The 13,805-nt window shown below is 40.1% G+C and overlaps 1 protein-coding gene across 2 annotated transcripts in view; it reads right to left on the bottom strand.

Annotated features, from left to right (window-relative positions):
* The window catches only part of TBCA (tubulin folding cofactor A), a 102,218-nt gene extending 93,822 nt beyond the window's left edge, over positions 1 to 8,396 (bottom strand). The window contains exon 1 of one of the 2 annotated variants that reach the window (XM_027100773.1): positions 8,187 to 8,396. In XM_027100773.1, the coding sequence (XP_026956574.1) occupies positions 8,187 to 8,378 (192 nt within the window). In that variant the 5' untranslated portion in view covers positions 8,379 to 8,396. The remainder of the gene's footprint in view (positions 1 to 8,186) is intronic. The other variant, XM_027100774.1, reaches the window with a different exon arrangement.
* Between the last annotated feature and the right edge of the window lie 5,409 nt (positions 8,397 to 13,805).

Here is a 13,805-nt window from a genome sequence, read left to right as displayed (position 1 = left end):
CAAAGCTACTAAAGCTTACAAGAATAATTTACAAGGCTATGTCCCTAACCTCTCCCAGACACTGTCCACCATATTTCTATCTATAATTACTTTGAAAAGGGGAAGCGTATATACAACTACAGCTAAACGGGTAAAACTATATCTCCTTGTCTATGTAAGTACATGTGTCATTCATATTTTTCACTTTTATGTCAGTATAAAATATATAATCCGCATACATATATATAATGTACGTCACTATAACATGTATTATATATATAAATATGTTTGTCACTATAACATATATTATATATATAAATATATATATTTAACTGTGGCGATTTTACTTACCTTTTATGTTTTTTTATGCCTGCTGTACAATATATATGTTATATATATCATACACAGTTGTATATTAGAGGTATAGGTATAAACAAACTTAGGAAGATGCCACAGTTTGGAAAAGGTGCTTGCTTTATTTAAAAAAAAAAAATCAATACAATTTCCCCACAGATCCATGATGTAAAATTCTATAATCAAGCCTTGTAGATTTGTAATTATGGTATGTCAGCTACATTTAAACAAGAGTGTTAAAAGATTGTTAAAGTTAAACTAACACAATTGCAGTGTGAATTGTCCTAGTCTCATTCTAATCTACTGGTGTCACTTTCATTTAATCAGAGGAAAACTATGGGCCAATGTCAGTGCTATTTCCAATGCCCTAACATTCTTTGTTCACATTGGATTTTAAGCCATTACCAATCTAAAATGGTTATAAAAAGATATATTTCAGAAAGCATTTTTAATGAATTAATTCATTCACCAGTGGACATTTTTAGCAGGCTTTATTGAAAATAAGTTGGCTTTAAAGTTATTAAATAACCTTTTATGTTAAATGAATGAAAACATTTTGTTCTTGCAGAAGAATTTCTTGAATTTACCATAAATACAACTTAAGAAGAGAAAAACCCTTAGTTTATAAACAGAAATCATACTTGGAAACTTATGGTAGACGTATGTCATTTAGCTGAAATAACATATAAGCATTTAAAACATCAAGGCTATTTTTTTCTTCTGCTTTAGTGAAAAATGGGGGAAAGACAGTATCTTCAAAAAATGGTATTGAGAAAACTGGACAGCTGCTACTTTCTCATACCATATACAAAAATGAACTCACTATGGATTAAAGACTTAAAAGTAATACCTGAAACCATAAAACTTCTAGAAGAAAAAATAAGCACTACGCTCTTTGACGTCAGTCTTAGCAAGATCTTTTTGGATTTGTCACCTTGGGCAAGGGAAACAAAAACAAACAAATGGAACTAATCAAAGTAAACACCTTTTGCACAACAAAGCAAAACTATCAACAAAATGAAAAGGTCACCTACTCAACAGAAGGTATTTGCAAACATATATCTGATAAGGAGTTAATATCCAAAATACACAAAAAACTCTCATAACTCAAGATCAAAAACACAAACAACCTGATTAAAAAACAGGCAGAGTACCTGAATAGACATTTTTCCAAAGAAGATATACATATGGCCAACAGGCACAGGAAAAGATGCTCAACATCACTCATCATCAGGGAAATGCAAATTAAAACGACAATGAGATATCACCTCACATCTGTCAGAATGGCTAGTAGCAAAAAGAAAACAAATAACAGGGCTTGCCTGGTGGCACAGTGGTTAAGAATCTGCTCGGGGAAGATCCCACGTGCCACGAAGTAACTAAGCCCATGCACCACAACTGAGCCTGCGCTCTAGAGCCCACGAGCCACAACTACTGAGCCCACGCGCCGCATCTACTGAAGCCGGCACGCTCTAGAGCCTGTGTTCCGCAACAAGAGAAGCCCGCGCGCCGCAACGAAGAGTAGCCCCCGCTCACTGCAACTAGAGAAAGCCTGTGCATAGCAACGAAGATCCAACACAGCCAAAAATAATAAATATAAATAAATTTTAAAAAAGAAAACAAATAACAAATGTTGGTGAGGATGTGGAGAAAAAGGAACCCTTGTGTACTGCTGGTGGGAATGTAAATTGGTGCAGCCACTATAGGAAACAGTATGGAGATTCCTCAAAAAATTAAAAATAAAACTACTATACAATCCAGCAATTCCACTCTTGAGTATTTACCTGAAGAAAACTAAAATACTAATTCAAAAAGATATATGCACTCCGATGTTCTCTGCAGCACTTACAATAGCCAAGATAGGGAAGAAACCTAAGTGCCCATGAACAGATGAATAAAGAAAATGTGATTGATATATATATTTATAATTACTTATACATACACACACAATGGAATATTACTCAGCCATAAAGAAGAATGAAATCTTGTCATTTGTGACAACATGGATGGACTTAGAGGGCATTATCCTAAGTGAAATAGACAGAGAAAAACAAATACTATGTGATTTTACTTATATGTGGGATCTAAAAAACAAATGAACAAACATAACTAGACAGAAACAGAATCATAGAGAGAACAAACAGGTGGTTGTCAAAGGGGAGGCATGTTGGGGGGAAGAGAGAAATAGGTGAGGGAGATTAAGAGGTACAAACTTCCAGTTACAAAATAAATGAGTCACAGGTATGAAAGGTACAGTGTGAATATAGTCAATAATTATGTAACATCTTTGTATGGTGACAGATGGTAACTAGACTTATCATGGTGTTCATTTTGAAATACAGAAATGTCAAATTACTATGTTGTATATCAGGAACTACCACAGCGTTGTAGGTCAATTATACTTCAAAAACAAAAAAAACTCATAGAAAAAAAGATCAGATTTGTGGTTACCAAAGGTGGGGAGTGGGGGAGAAGGGGAATTGGATAAAAATAGTCAAAAAGGTACAAACTTCCAGTTATAAGGTAAATAAGTACTACTAGGTATGTAATGAACAACATGATAAATATAATTAACACTATATGTTACCATGAAAGTTGTAAGAGAGTAAATTCTGAGTTCAGATCACAAGGAAAAGATTTTTTTCTATTTCTTTAATTTTGTGTCTATATGAGATGATAAATGTTCACTAAACCTACTGTGGTAATAATTTCATGATGTATATAAGTCAAATCATTATGTTGTATACCTTAAACTTATACAGTTGCTGTATGTCAATTATATCTCAATAAAACTAGAAGAAAAAAAATCAATGCTGTATCTTCTACTTTAGAGAAAAGTATTTTCTAAATCACCAATAATTTAATACAGGAAAAAAAGCTTCTCTGTCGAAACTTCATATTTACAGGATGCATTTAAGTTTTAAGTAAAGTACAACATTCAATTCACAGTTGTACTATCAGCAAATAGTCTCCAAATAATCACAGCACACACAAAACAGTGCTATGTTAGCTACTTACGTAAGTACTAATACGAATCACCCTGGTTTGCTTGGGACTTTCCCAACTTTAGCACTGTAGGTTCCACATCCTGGAAACCCTTCTGTCCCAGGTAAACCCAGACAACTAATGTCAGCGAGACATTGGGGGGCGGGAGGTGGGGGAGATTTACAGTTCTGCACTGGAGAAGAAGAAATTTGGAGTCATATCTGGTAACTCCTTGCTAGGGCTGCCACATTAGCTGTGCCCAGTCACATATAAGTAGGTCTAGCAATCTGGAACATGGATTCAAATCTTTATTTTTATTTTATTTTTTTTCACACACACATACACACTTTATTAATTTATTTATTTACATTGAAGTATAGTTGACTTATAGTGTTGTGTTAGTTTCAGGTGCACAGCAAAGTGATTCAGATATACATATACATATATATGTGCTTTTTCAGATTCTTTTCCATTATATGTGATTACAAGATATTGAATATAGCTCCCTGTGCTATACAGTAGGCTCTTGTGTTTATCTATTTTATATATAGTAGTGTGTATATGTTAATCCCAAACTCCTAATATAAGTCCTTAAATTATCAAGGATGAACAAAAAGGAGGCTGTGATTATTTCAATAGAAAACTCGAGTAAATCTGACCTTGCTTAATACTGTTTGGCATTGATCATTCAATTAATCTCAGCAAACTTAGGTCAGGTGGCTATTCCATGCCAGGCACTGAAGACAGAGCAGTGAACAAGACAGTTTCGTCACTGATGTCACTGCCAGTCTCAAGGGAAGATAAGAAGATGAAAAATATTCCAGTGATGTTGCTGTAATTTGGTAAAGGATATTCAGTCTCATTTGTTAAATATTTGTCAAACATCAAATCTTTAAAAACAGCCTGCAAGACCCAAACCTACCAACTAATACCCATTAACAAGGAGTCACATGTGAACACAGGCTGCTGCTTTAAGAAACTTCGTATATTACCCAGCCCCTAGTGCACACATATCTCTAATTCACAGCCAGAATTAGCCCTAGAAAAACAATCCCATTGCAGGGGAGGAGATATTTGACAAGTCCTAGGAGTCAGGAACTCAGTACCAAGTCAGACTCATTGCTGTCTAACTAACTCTCACCTTATAAGCCATGCCTAGTAACTGGGCTCTCCTGTTTCTAGGGGTCTAACCTCTCTCTTGAAATCTATTTCAGGAAATCAGATCCTTTGCCTTTGTTACCATGTGAAATAACAAAGTTTCTCTAGGACTATAGCACTGTGAGGCTTCTGCCTATTTCCTTAGGGTCTAAAATCACCATTTTGCCAACATGCTGAAATGCGCATCTTCCACTCATTGTTTGATCTCTCAGTTGCCAAATACCACCTTTTATTTATTGCCTGTTTCCATACTCCAGTAATATTCCATCTGCCTGTCCACATTTCTTCCTAAAACCCACTACAGGGAACTTTCAGATCACCTGAAGTATTTTAGCAGATTTGATTAGACGCTAAACTCTAAGAATCTACCCTCCCAAGCACACAGCCTACCCAAACTGAACTCTAGGACTAACACCTAGAATATATTTCTAAATGGTTCTGAACTCCTGGAAAGAAAACTGAAGGAATTCTGGGCTTGAATGACTTTAAATCTCTTTTTCCAAATAAAAGTTGTTACTTCTGAAGATAAATGAGGTGATGGGAAATGAACATCTTGACTAGAAAAAAGGTGCTGAGAACAGAAACTGAATTTTAGACCACTGCTTTAAGAAACCAATGCACAGAATGCCGTTCACAAAACCAAGAACATGTCTGAATCATGAAACTAACTGAGAAGTCTTTGAAACTAAATTTGGAGGAGAAAAAATGCATACCTTTTTATTATAAAAAATGTTTAATATATATAGAGAAGAATATAATGAAGACCCATGACCACTCATCCCCAACAATTATTAACGTGTTGCCACATCTGCCTCATCTATTTTTTTCCTTTGCTGGAGTATAATGTAGAATTTTAAAAAAAACAGGATACTAAGGCAGAAGATGGAAGGAGTCAGAGTAAAATAGTTTTCAGGAGAATGTAACAGGAGAATAGGGAACAATATTTATGGATTTAGAGAGTTATCTACCAAGGCAAAATATGAGTAATAAGCAGCTAAAATAGAAATTTTAGGTTTTTTAAAAACCATATCTCATTTCAGTATATATGGGAAAGCTCTACACCAAAATGTCAACAGAAAAGCCATGAAAAAAATGTACAGTAGGCATTTCCATTAATTTATAAGCAATTTGAGATATTATGAAGTAAATTATGAGGGGATTTCATAAAAATGATAAATTTACTTATGTATGAAGAATCAAAATTAGTGTGATAATGCTCTATTATTGAAATAAAATGAAAACAAAACTTTATTTCCAAGCAGTTTCCATAAGTACTTAAGAATTTTTGAAAGCCTGAAAACTTAAATTATTATCTAAATGAGGGTGTCTTCCCACAAATAACAAATGCTGGTGAGGATGTGGAGAAAAGGGAACCCCCGTACACTGTTGGTGGAAATGTAAATTGGTTCAGCCACTATGGGAAACAGCATCGAGGTTCCTCAAAAAACTAAAAATAGAACCACCATATGATCCGGCAATTCCACTCCTGGGTATTTATCTGAAGAAAATGAAAACACTATTTCGAAAAGATACATGCACCCCCATGTTCACAGCAGCATTATTTACAATAGCAAAGCTATGGAAGCAACCTAAGCGTCAGTCAACTGATGAATGGATAGAGAAGATGTGATATACGTACACACACACACACACACACACACACACACACACACACACACACACATACACACGACAGAATACTACTCAGCCATAAAAAAGAATGGAATTCTGCCATTTGCAACAACATGGATGGACCTACAGGGTATTATGCTTAGTGAAGTAAGTCACACAGAGAAAGACAAACACTATATGTTATCACTAATATGTGGAATCTAAAAAATACAACACACAAATGAATATAACAGATCAGAAACTGACTTACAGATATAGAGAGCAAACTAGTAGTTACCAAAGGGGAGAGGGAAGGGAATGGGGTAGAATAGGGGTAGGGGATTAAGAAGTACAAACTACTACATATAAAATAAATAATCTACAAGAATATATTGTACAGTACAGGGAATATAGCCAATATTTTATAATAACTTAATGGAGAATAATTAATAAAAATTTTGAATCACTGTTATACACCTGAAACTAATATTGTAAATCAACTATACTCAATAAAAAACTCACGTCTCATGACTTTCCCTCTAAAGCACTCTTCATTATACCCTGGTACTTCTGCCAAATAGATTTATGAAAATGACATAACCAAAGTAAGTCTAACAAAAGTGAAAACAGAACTTGGGGGTAATAGGGCAAATTATATTTTCAGTTACACATCTCAACTCCCCTTCTATTATCACACATTTAAAAAAATACTCTTCTGGGGGGCACTGTAGCTTAAAACAAAAGGTTGTAAATCAGAAACCCTAGTGCTTTTCCCTGCTCTGCCACTAACTAGCACAGTGACCCCGGAGAAGTTTACTTTTCCTATTTTAACTTCATTAAACCTGTTTCTCATCTGTAAAATGGGAATACAAACCATAGTATTAGTTAACATTTACTAGTACTTACCACATACTGTTAAACAGAACAGCAGGCATTTTTTGGAACAACTGCACGAGGCGGGTACTTACTCCATTTTACAAACCAGGAAACTGAGGCACGGTGCAATGTAATATATTCAAAAATACATAATATATGGCAGAATCAGGACTGGAATCCAAGCAGTCTCACTTCAGAAAACGCTGTACATTTCACTACTACTCATCCTATATCCTTACCGCCTTAACAATAATGACAGCTTCTGGAAAGCACAGTGCAATGCTGTGCTAAGCCGCGGAGGCAATATCTTAAAAAGTGAATTTATTCTCCCCTTTGCCTTGTCCTATCTCTGGTGAAAATATCAACACAGGGAGGAAAGGTGGGCAGAGGAAGAAGCCAGACAGCTAGGATTAGACATGTTTACTGCCAAATAACCTGCTTCTTCAGAAGGCTGTTCATCTTTTCTCTTGGAATGCCTCATCAAAAAGTTTCATCTTTTGGGGTCTGAACAATAAAGGCCTAATAAGCACTCCAGTATCTCACAGCGGTGAGAATGACGGCGAATTACAGGACTGGCCTACACAGGAGAGTTACTTGAACAGCACCCCACAAGCTCCGGGGCGAGCCTCGGGGAAGCTAGCCGGGGAGTGAGGCCACAGAAGTTTGTCGAGTGTGCTGGAAGTTCACACCGCAGTTCTTCAGACTGCGAGTCCCGCCTGCCATGTTAGATGACAGGGCGCCCGCAAGGTCCCATTTCTAATGAGGGCCGGGCTCGCAGCGACCCCCTAAACTTCACAACGGGCTCGCGCGTCCACGTGAGCGCAGGTAATGGACCGGAAGCGCCCCCCACCAGCCAGGTTCCGCAGGGAGACCCGGGCGGCGCACTCGGAGATACGACCCCAGCCCGCCCCGCCCTCGAGAGCCGGGCCGCCGCCCCTCTGCCTCCCCGACTGCGGGCGCCGGAGGGGTGGGGCCGCCGCGACCTTCACCGCTCCGCGGCTGGGTTTTGGAGGGGGCAGGCGCGGGGAGGGGAGTGCCCCGGTCCGGTGACTTGGGCACCTGCGCGCCCCCTCCGTTCCCGCCTCGTCGCCACCGGCCGCGGCGCCCCAGTTGAGGCCTGGAGTCCGGGGCCCAGCTCGGGCCTGCGCTCCGCCCGGCCTCTCGGGCCGCCAAGGGGCGAGGAAGAGGAGGCGGCGGCAGCTGCGCCGCTCGTGGCTCCTTACCGCTTCACCACGCCGGTTTTGATCTTGATCTGCCTCACGCGAGGATCGGCCATGGTCCCTCGAGCGCCGCGGGAATGAGTGGCGGAGAGCCGGGTAACCGTTGAGGGAGACTAAGCGAAGGAAGCGGGTCTGTAGGCGTAGCCGGCGCTGGCCGGCGCGCATGCGCACACTCCGGCGCGGCGCGGGAGCCATGCTGGCGCTGCCGCCACACCCGCTGGGCGTGGGTCTAGGGTCGCGAGCCAAGGGCGGGTTACCACTCACCCACCTCCACCGAGTTTCCCGCTCGCAGAACCTGGCTTGTCTATCTCAAGTAGCCCTCCTTTTTATTCTTGAACAGCCCTCCTCTTAGTGTGAATACAAGTTACACTTTTCCCGGTCTCCACAGCCCGGGCGTTTGGGGAAACTTGTGTCTCCCCGGATAGACTGGTTTGGCCATGACATTGCTTTGCGAGATTATCCGCTGAAAGGACGGAGTGACCTAAAAATTGAAGATATTTTCGGTGTCATTATCTTATGTCAAATGGCGTAAAATGATGCAGGTTTAAAGAAATAAACTACCGTCATGCACGCAGTTAAGAAAATCCTTACCCTACACCTCAGACCTCTGCAAACAATGTTTGTGGATAAATGCACCTAACAAAAAAAACGACTATAGGACTTATCCAAAAATCATTACCTCTAGTAAATCTTAAATATCCAACTTACAAAAATTGTGTGGCATAAAAAAGCTTGGGCTTCGTGGTCAAACAAACCCACTGACCTTTGGTATTAAAGGGGTTTTACCCTTTAATAGCTAACTGACACTAGGCACATAGGACACTTAACCTCGCTGCTGAGGTTTTTGCCTTGTATGCAAAATAGAAATAATGTCCACTTTACAGAGTAGATATGAAGGTTAAAGCTCAACGCCTGACATAATACTCAACAGCTTTTGACTATTTTATATTTTCAAAAAATGTGTCTATTGCATAAAATGAAACAAACCTCCAGTGAGCCCTGGCAACCTCTTCCCGGCGGAGTCCCCCAAGGAACGCAGGGCAGAGCCTCCTTCCTTTTATAGTTTCTTGGTATCATTCTTAAAGGCCTCTCTTTACCCTTCCCTACACTTGATTCACTCCTTCTGGCTTTTGTGACTAGCTCTGGACAGTTCAAGACCCTGACAGTTCAGGAACCTTAGTATAAATCCAAGATCAAAACCCACCTCCTGGAGAAAGTCTACCACGACTGACCCCTGCCCATTTAATGCTCCCTGGATACTTTGGAATCACCCAAAATTAATTTTTATTTTTGGTATATTTCTTTTTTAAAAAAACAAATTTATATAGTCATTGGCTGTGTTGGATCATCGTTGCTGCATGCGGGCTTTCTCTAGTTGCAGCGAGCAGGGTCTGCTCTCGCGGGCTTCTCATTGCATTGGCTTCTCTTGTTGAGGAGCACGGGCTCTAGGGCGCGTGGGCTTTAGAAGTTGTGGCACGCAGGCTCAGTAGTTGTGGTGCACGGGCTTAGCTGCTCTGCGGCATGTGGGATCTTCCTAGACCAGGGATCAAACCCGTGTCCCCTGCACTGGCAGGCGGATTCTTAACCACTGAGCCACTAGGGAAGCCCTATTTTTGGTATATTTCTTTTAAAAACTATTGTTTGAGTCCTTCACGAGGGTGTGCTCACTCTCTTCATTGGGTTATAAACATCTTTAGAGGCAAGAATCTTGTCTTCTATAAATCTTCCTCTCCTAACGTCCACCTGTGTTCTGTACACAGCAGGTGTTAAATTCAGTAAATACTGTCATCTGACTGGTTGGCACACTGAAATAAACTTCAGGTGACACAGCAGACCTATGAAATACTGGGGGGTGGCATGGCGGGGGAGGTCAAAACAAAACAAAACAGAAAAACCAACAGACTCAACACAGCAAAATGCTACAAACAGGAATCCAGTAGATCATTAATATAAAGTTACTGGGCAACCTCTTAAGGCAAAGAAAAAACAGCAGTGAAACCCACACACCAAAAGATTGTGCTGATAGGGCTCTTGCTATTGTCAAGGATCTTCCTTTAGTCAGGCAACAAAAGCCTTGTAACTCTTCATGCTTTCCTTTTTGCCTTGGTTTCCAGAACCTTAGAGCTTAGTTTTGCACTGATTTGCAGGATTTCCCTCAGCCTAGGTTTTTTGATGTAAATACCTAATATCTCCCCAAACCCCCAACTCTACCTCCACCCATTTGCTTTTTTTCTCTTTGTTTTAATGATTTCTATGTGTGAACCAGTAATACATAAATGTAACATACCAGCCAAAAGACCTGTATATTTCGATATTTATACGAATGTCTATCCTACCGTATTCTTAGTTTCCTATTTAGAACCTCCCAGATGACTTATTTATTTATTTATTTTTTATTTTTATTTTTTTCTTTTGGTACGCGGGCCTCTCACTGTTGTGGCCTCTCCCGTTGCGGAGCACAGGCTCCGGACGCGCAGGCTCAGCGGCCATGGCTCACGGGCCCAGCCGCTCCGTGGCATGTGGGATCTTCCCGAACCGGGGCACGACCCCGTGTCCCCTGCATGGGCAGGCGGACTCTCAACCACTGTGCCACCAGGGAAGCCCTGACTTATTTATTTAACAAACACTTTGTATGGGGCTTAATAAGGGATACCACTGTATCCCAGCATGTAGCAATGCCTGGCATATAGTCAGTACTCAATAAATATTTCTTGAATGAATAAATGCTGCTTTAAAACTCTTTTTTTCCACTTAACAATATGTCATGGAGCCTTCTCATTTCAGCAAAAGAGCTACTAAGATAATCTGAAATATCTTATCACCCCCCGCCTCACACACACACATACCATTTTTCTCTGCGCCTTGCTCCTTTGGGTCTGGACTTTGAGGAGGTAAACCAACAAGAAGTCATTTTTGTTAGTATGGGAGAGGAGGGCTAACCATAGGAGGCCTGCAACATCTAGGCAGGGAGATGCCCTAGGGTATTTGGAATAGAAACTATGTAAGCTGCATTTCTCACTGTTTGACACTCTTCTGTCCTGTTATCCATAAACCGTAATTGAGTTCTGTTTAAGTATTCCAGCCTGGCCTCAGGTGACCTATAGGAATGACTCTGTAGGGGACTCTCTAAGGGATAAGTTTATTAACATTCGAGATTGAGGGTTAAAGAGATCTGAGAGATCCTCAGGACTGGGTGAATCTAGTAGAATGAGAGGAAAGTCTAGCCATCTCATCTGTGAGTGGCAATTCTCCATTGCTAATAATCTTAGATGGTTGAGGTAATATTTTATTAAAGAATGCTGCAGATTCCCTTACAAATACAGGTTGTTTTCCCCACACACTTACAGAGCTATAAATTTAGTCTCACCATCCCTTCATGTCATTCTCTTCCAATTGACTCCAAGCTCCTCAAGATTAGAGACCACATCACATTCATCTTAGTCTCCCCAGCAGGAAGCTTCATGCCTAATGGCAAGTAGATGCACAGTATTTGCTGAGTTAAATAAAAGTCAAATATGGGACTGAGATAGATTTCTAATTTTGATGAAAGCAAGAGACCGGCCATGTTTTTATCAACAGTACTTCTTTGTTTAAGTAATCTCTCCAGGGTGTCTTCTCCAGCTGGCCATCTTGCTTTATGAAATGAAATTACAACATCAGAGCAACTGCACACTAGGCCCCATAGCCCTAATAAATGTTGTTTTAAGCCACTAACTTTGAGGTAATTAATTCATTATGCATCCATAGATAACTAGTACAAAGGTTATGCATGGGCTCCTTTTCATCAAGGCTGATCTAGCTACTACTACTGCTGAATAGCTAACCTGCCGGCAGTAAAGACCAATTTTGACCTCTTGATATGGCCCCATTCCAAGAGAAGATTATCTGGTGGCAGCTTGATTATCTGGTGGACCCCTTCCACCCTGGAAAGTACAGTGTAGCAGCCATCGGTTTATACCACTCAGGTCTACCTTCAAGAGAAACTTCTGTGGGGAGCATAGTTGACTGTCAGCCTTAAAGTTCCACAACTTTGGATTCACATATTTACCCCAAGTCCATACTTCCATCCCAGCTAATTATTGAGCTAGTAGTGGTACTAAAGCCAGATGATTCCTCTATGGGAAACCTTTACTTGGGAACTCCCTATCAACCTGGTCAAGATTTTATAAGAACTGCATTGCAGTCTGAAGCTTTTTCTACCCAATCTTTCCTTCCTCTTTCTTATTACAGGTGTCAGACCACCTGCTTTGCAGTCTGAAGGTTCTCCCTGCCACTTCTGCTCTCTCCCACCACATTCTTCACAGATGTTTCCTCCAATAAATTCTTGTGTGTCTAATTCCTATCTTGGCATCTGCTTCTTGAAGGGTCTAAAATGACACAGGCAATGATTTATCCTTATCAGAATTGACATCTATTCCAGATATGGATTTGTTTAATGACATGGTAAATTCATGACTCAACATTGCCTAAGATCAAAGGAAATGTAACAATGAGACCACAGAATCCACTGGTCTTATCATATGCCTCATCACCTAGAAGCAACCAGCTTAATAGAAAATAGAATGGCCTGTTAAAGACTCAGCTAAAGTGACAATTCAGGGATAGTACACTTGGGATTGGGGCACCATTCTCCAGGATACGATATATGTACTGAACTAATAGCTGACATATTGTCTCTCAATACATAGAATACATGGAATGGAACCAAGAAACCAAAGGATGGAAATAGGATAGGGACCTTTCACCATCACATCCAGTAATCCACTTGTGGAATCTGTTCTTACAGTAATCCATGCCACCTTAGGCTCTATTAGATTAGAGGCCCTAGTTCCATGGAGAATGCTTCTGTGATAGGCAATAGCAAGAATTCCATTGAACCTGAAGCTATGCCTACTATTTGATGGCTTTGGACTTTTCATATGAGTGGATCATCACGCAAAAAAAGAACTTACTAGTAGTGGAACTTGATCCCAAATTCCATAAAGAACAAGGGTTGCAACTTCACATGATGCAGAGAAGAGTGTCTGGAATTTAGGGCATTCATTAGGAGTATTGCTGTAAGTCACTAAGTTAATGGTGATTTGTTACAGCAGCAAGAGGAAACTAAAACACCCACTGTGGACTGATGTCACCTCCTGTGGCCCAGCCTTCTTTTCTCTCCCGAACAGTGTTTCTACCAACCCATAAAGGTCAGCCGGGGCATTAGTCATACCACTTCTATGACCGAATGCATAACTCTTCTTAGGAAGCCGTGGAGAAAGGTCAGGTTTCAACAGAGTCTACTAATGGTGAACATACGCACACCCTATAATCCACAAATTCTTCTCGAAGTACAAATGCTTATGTTTCCGAAAAGACATGTACAAGAATGTTAAGGGAGGACTATTTACAACAGTCAGAAACTGTAAACAACATAAGTCTGTGGCTTCCCTTTTCACTCTCTGAATGGTATGTTAGATGAACAGAAGTTCTTGATTTTAGATTTACATTTTAGTAGTCCAGTGACTACATTCTTCCCTTTATGGTGAGTGCTTTTTGTATTATAGTTAAGAAATCTTTGTCTACATACATCATGAAGATAGTATCCTATGTTTTATTATAGAAGACTTTTTTTTTTTTTTT

The sequence above is a fragment of the Aethalodelphis obliquidens genome, unplaced genomic scaffold, assembly GCF_003676395.1.
Source record: "Aethalodelphis obliquidens isolate GAN/ISIS:26980383/991018 unplaced genomic scaffold, ASM367639v1 scaffold4, whole genome shotgun sequence".
Lineage (NCBI taxonomy): Eukaryota > Metazoa > Chordata > Mammalia > Artiodactyla > Delphinidae > Aethalodelphis > Aethalodelphis obliquidens.
This window is presented reverse-complemented; position numbering and strand designations above follow the sequence as displayed.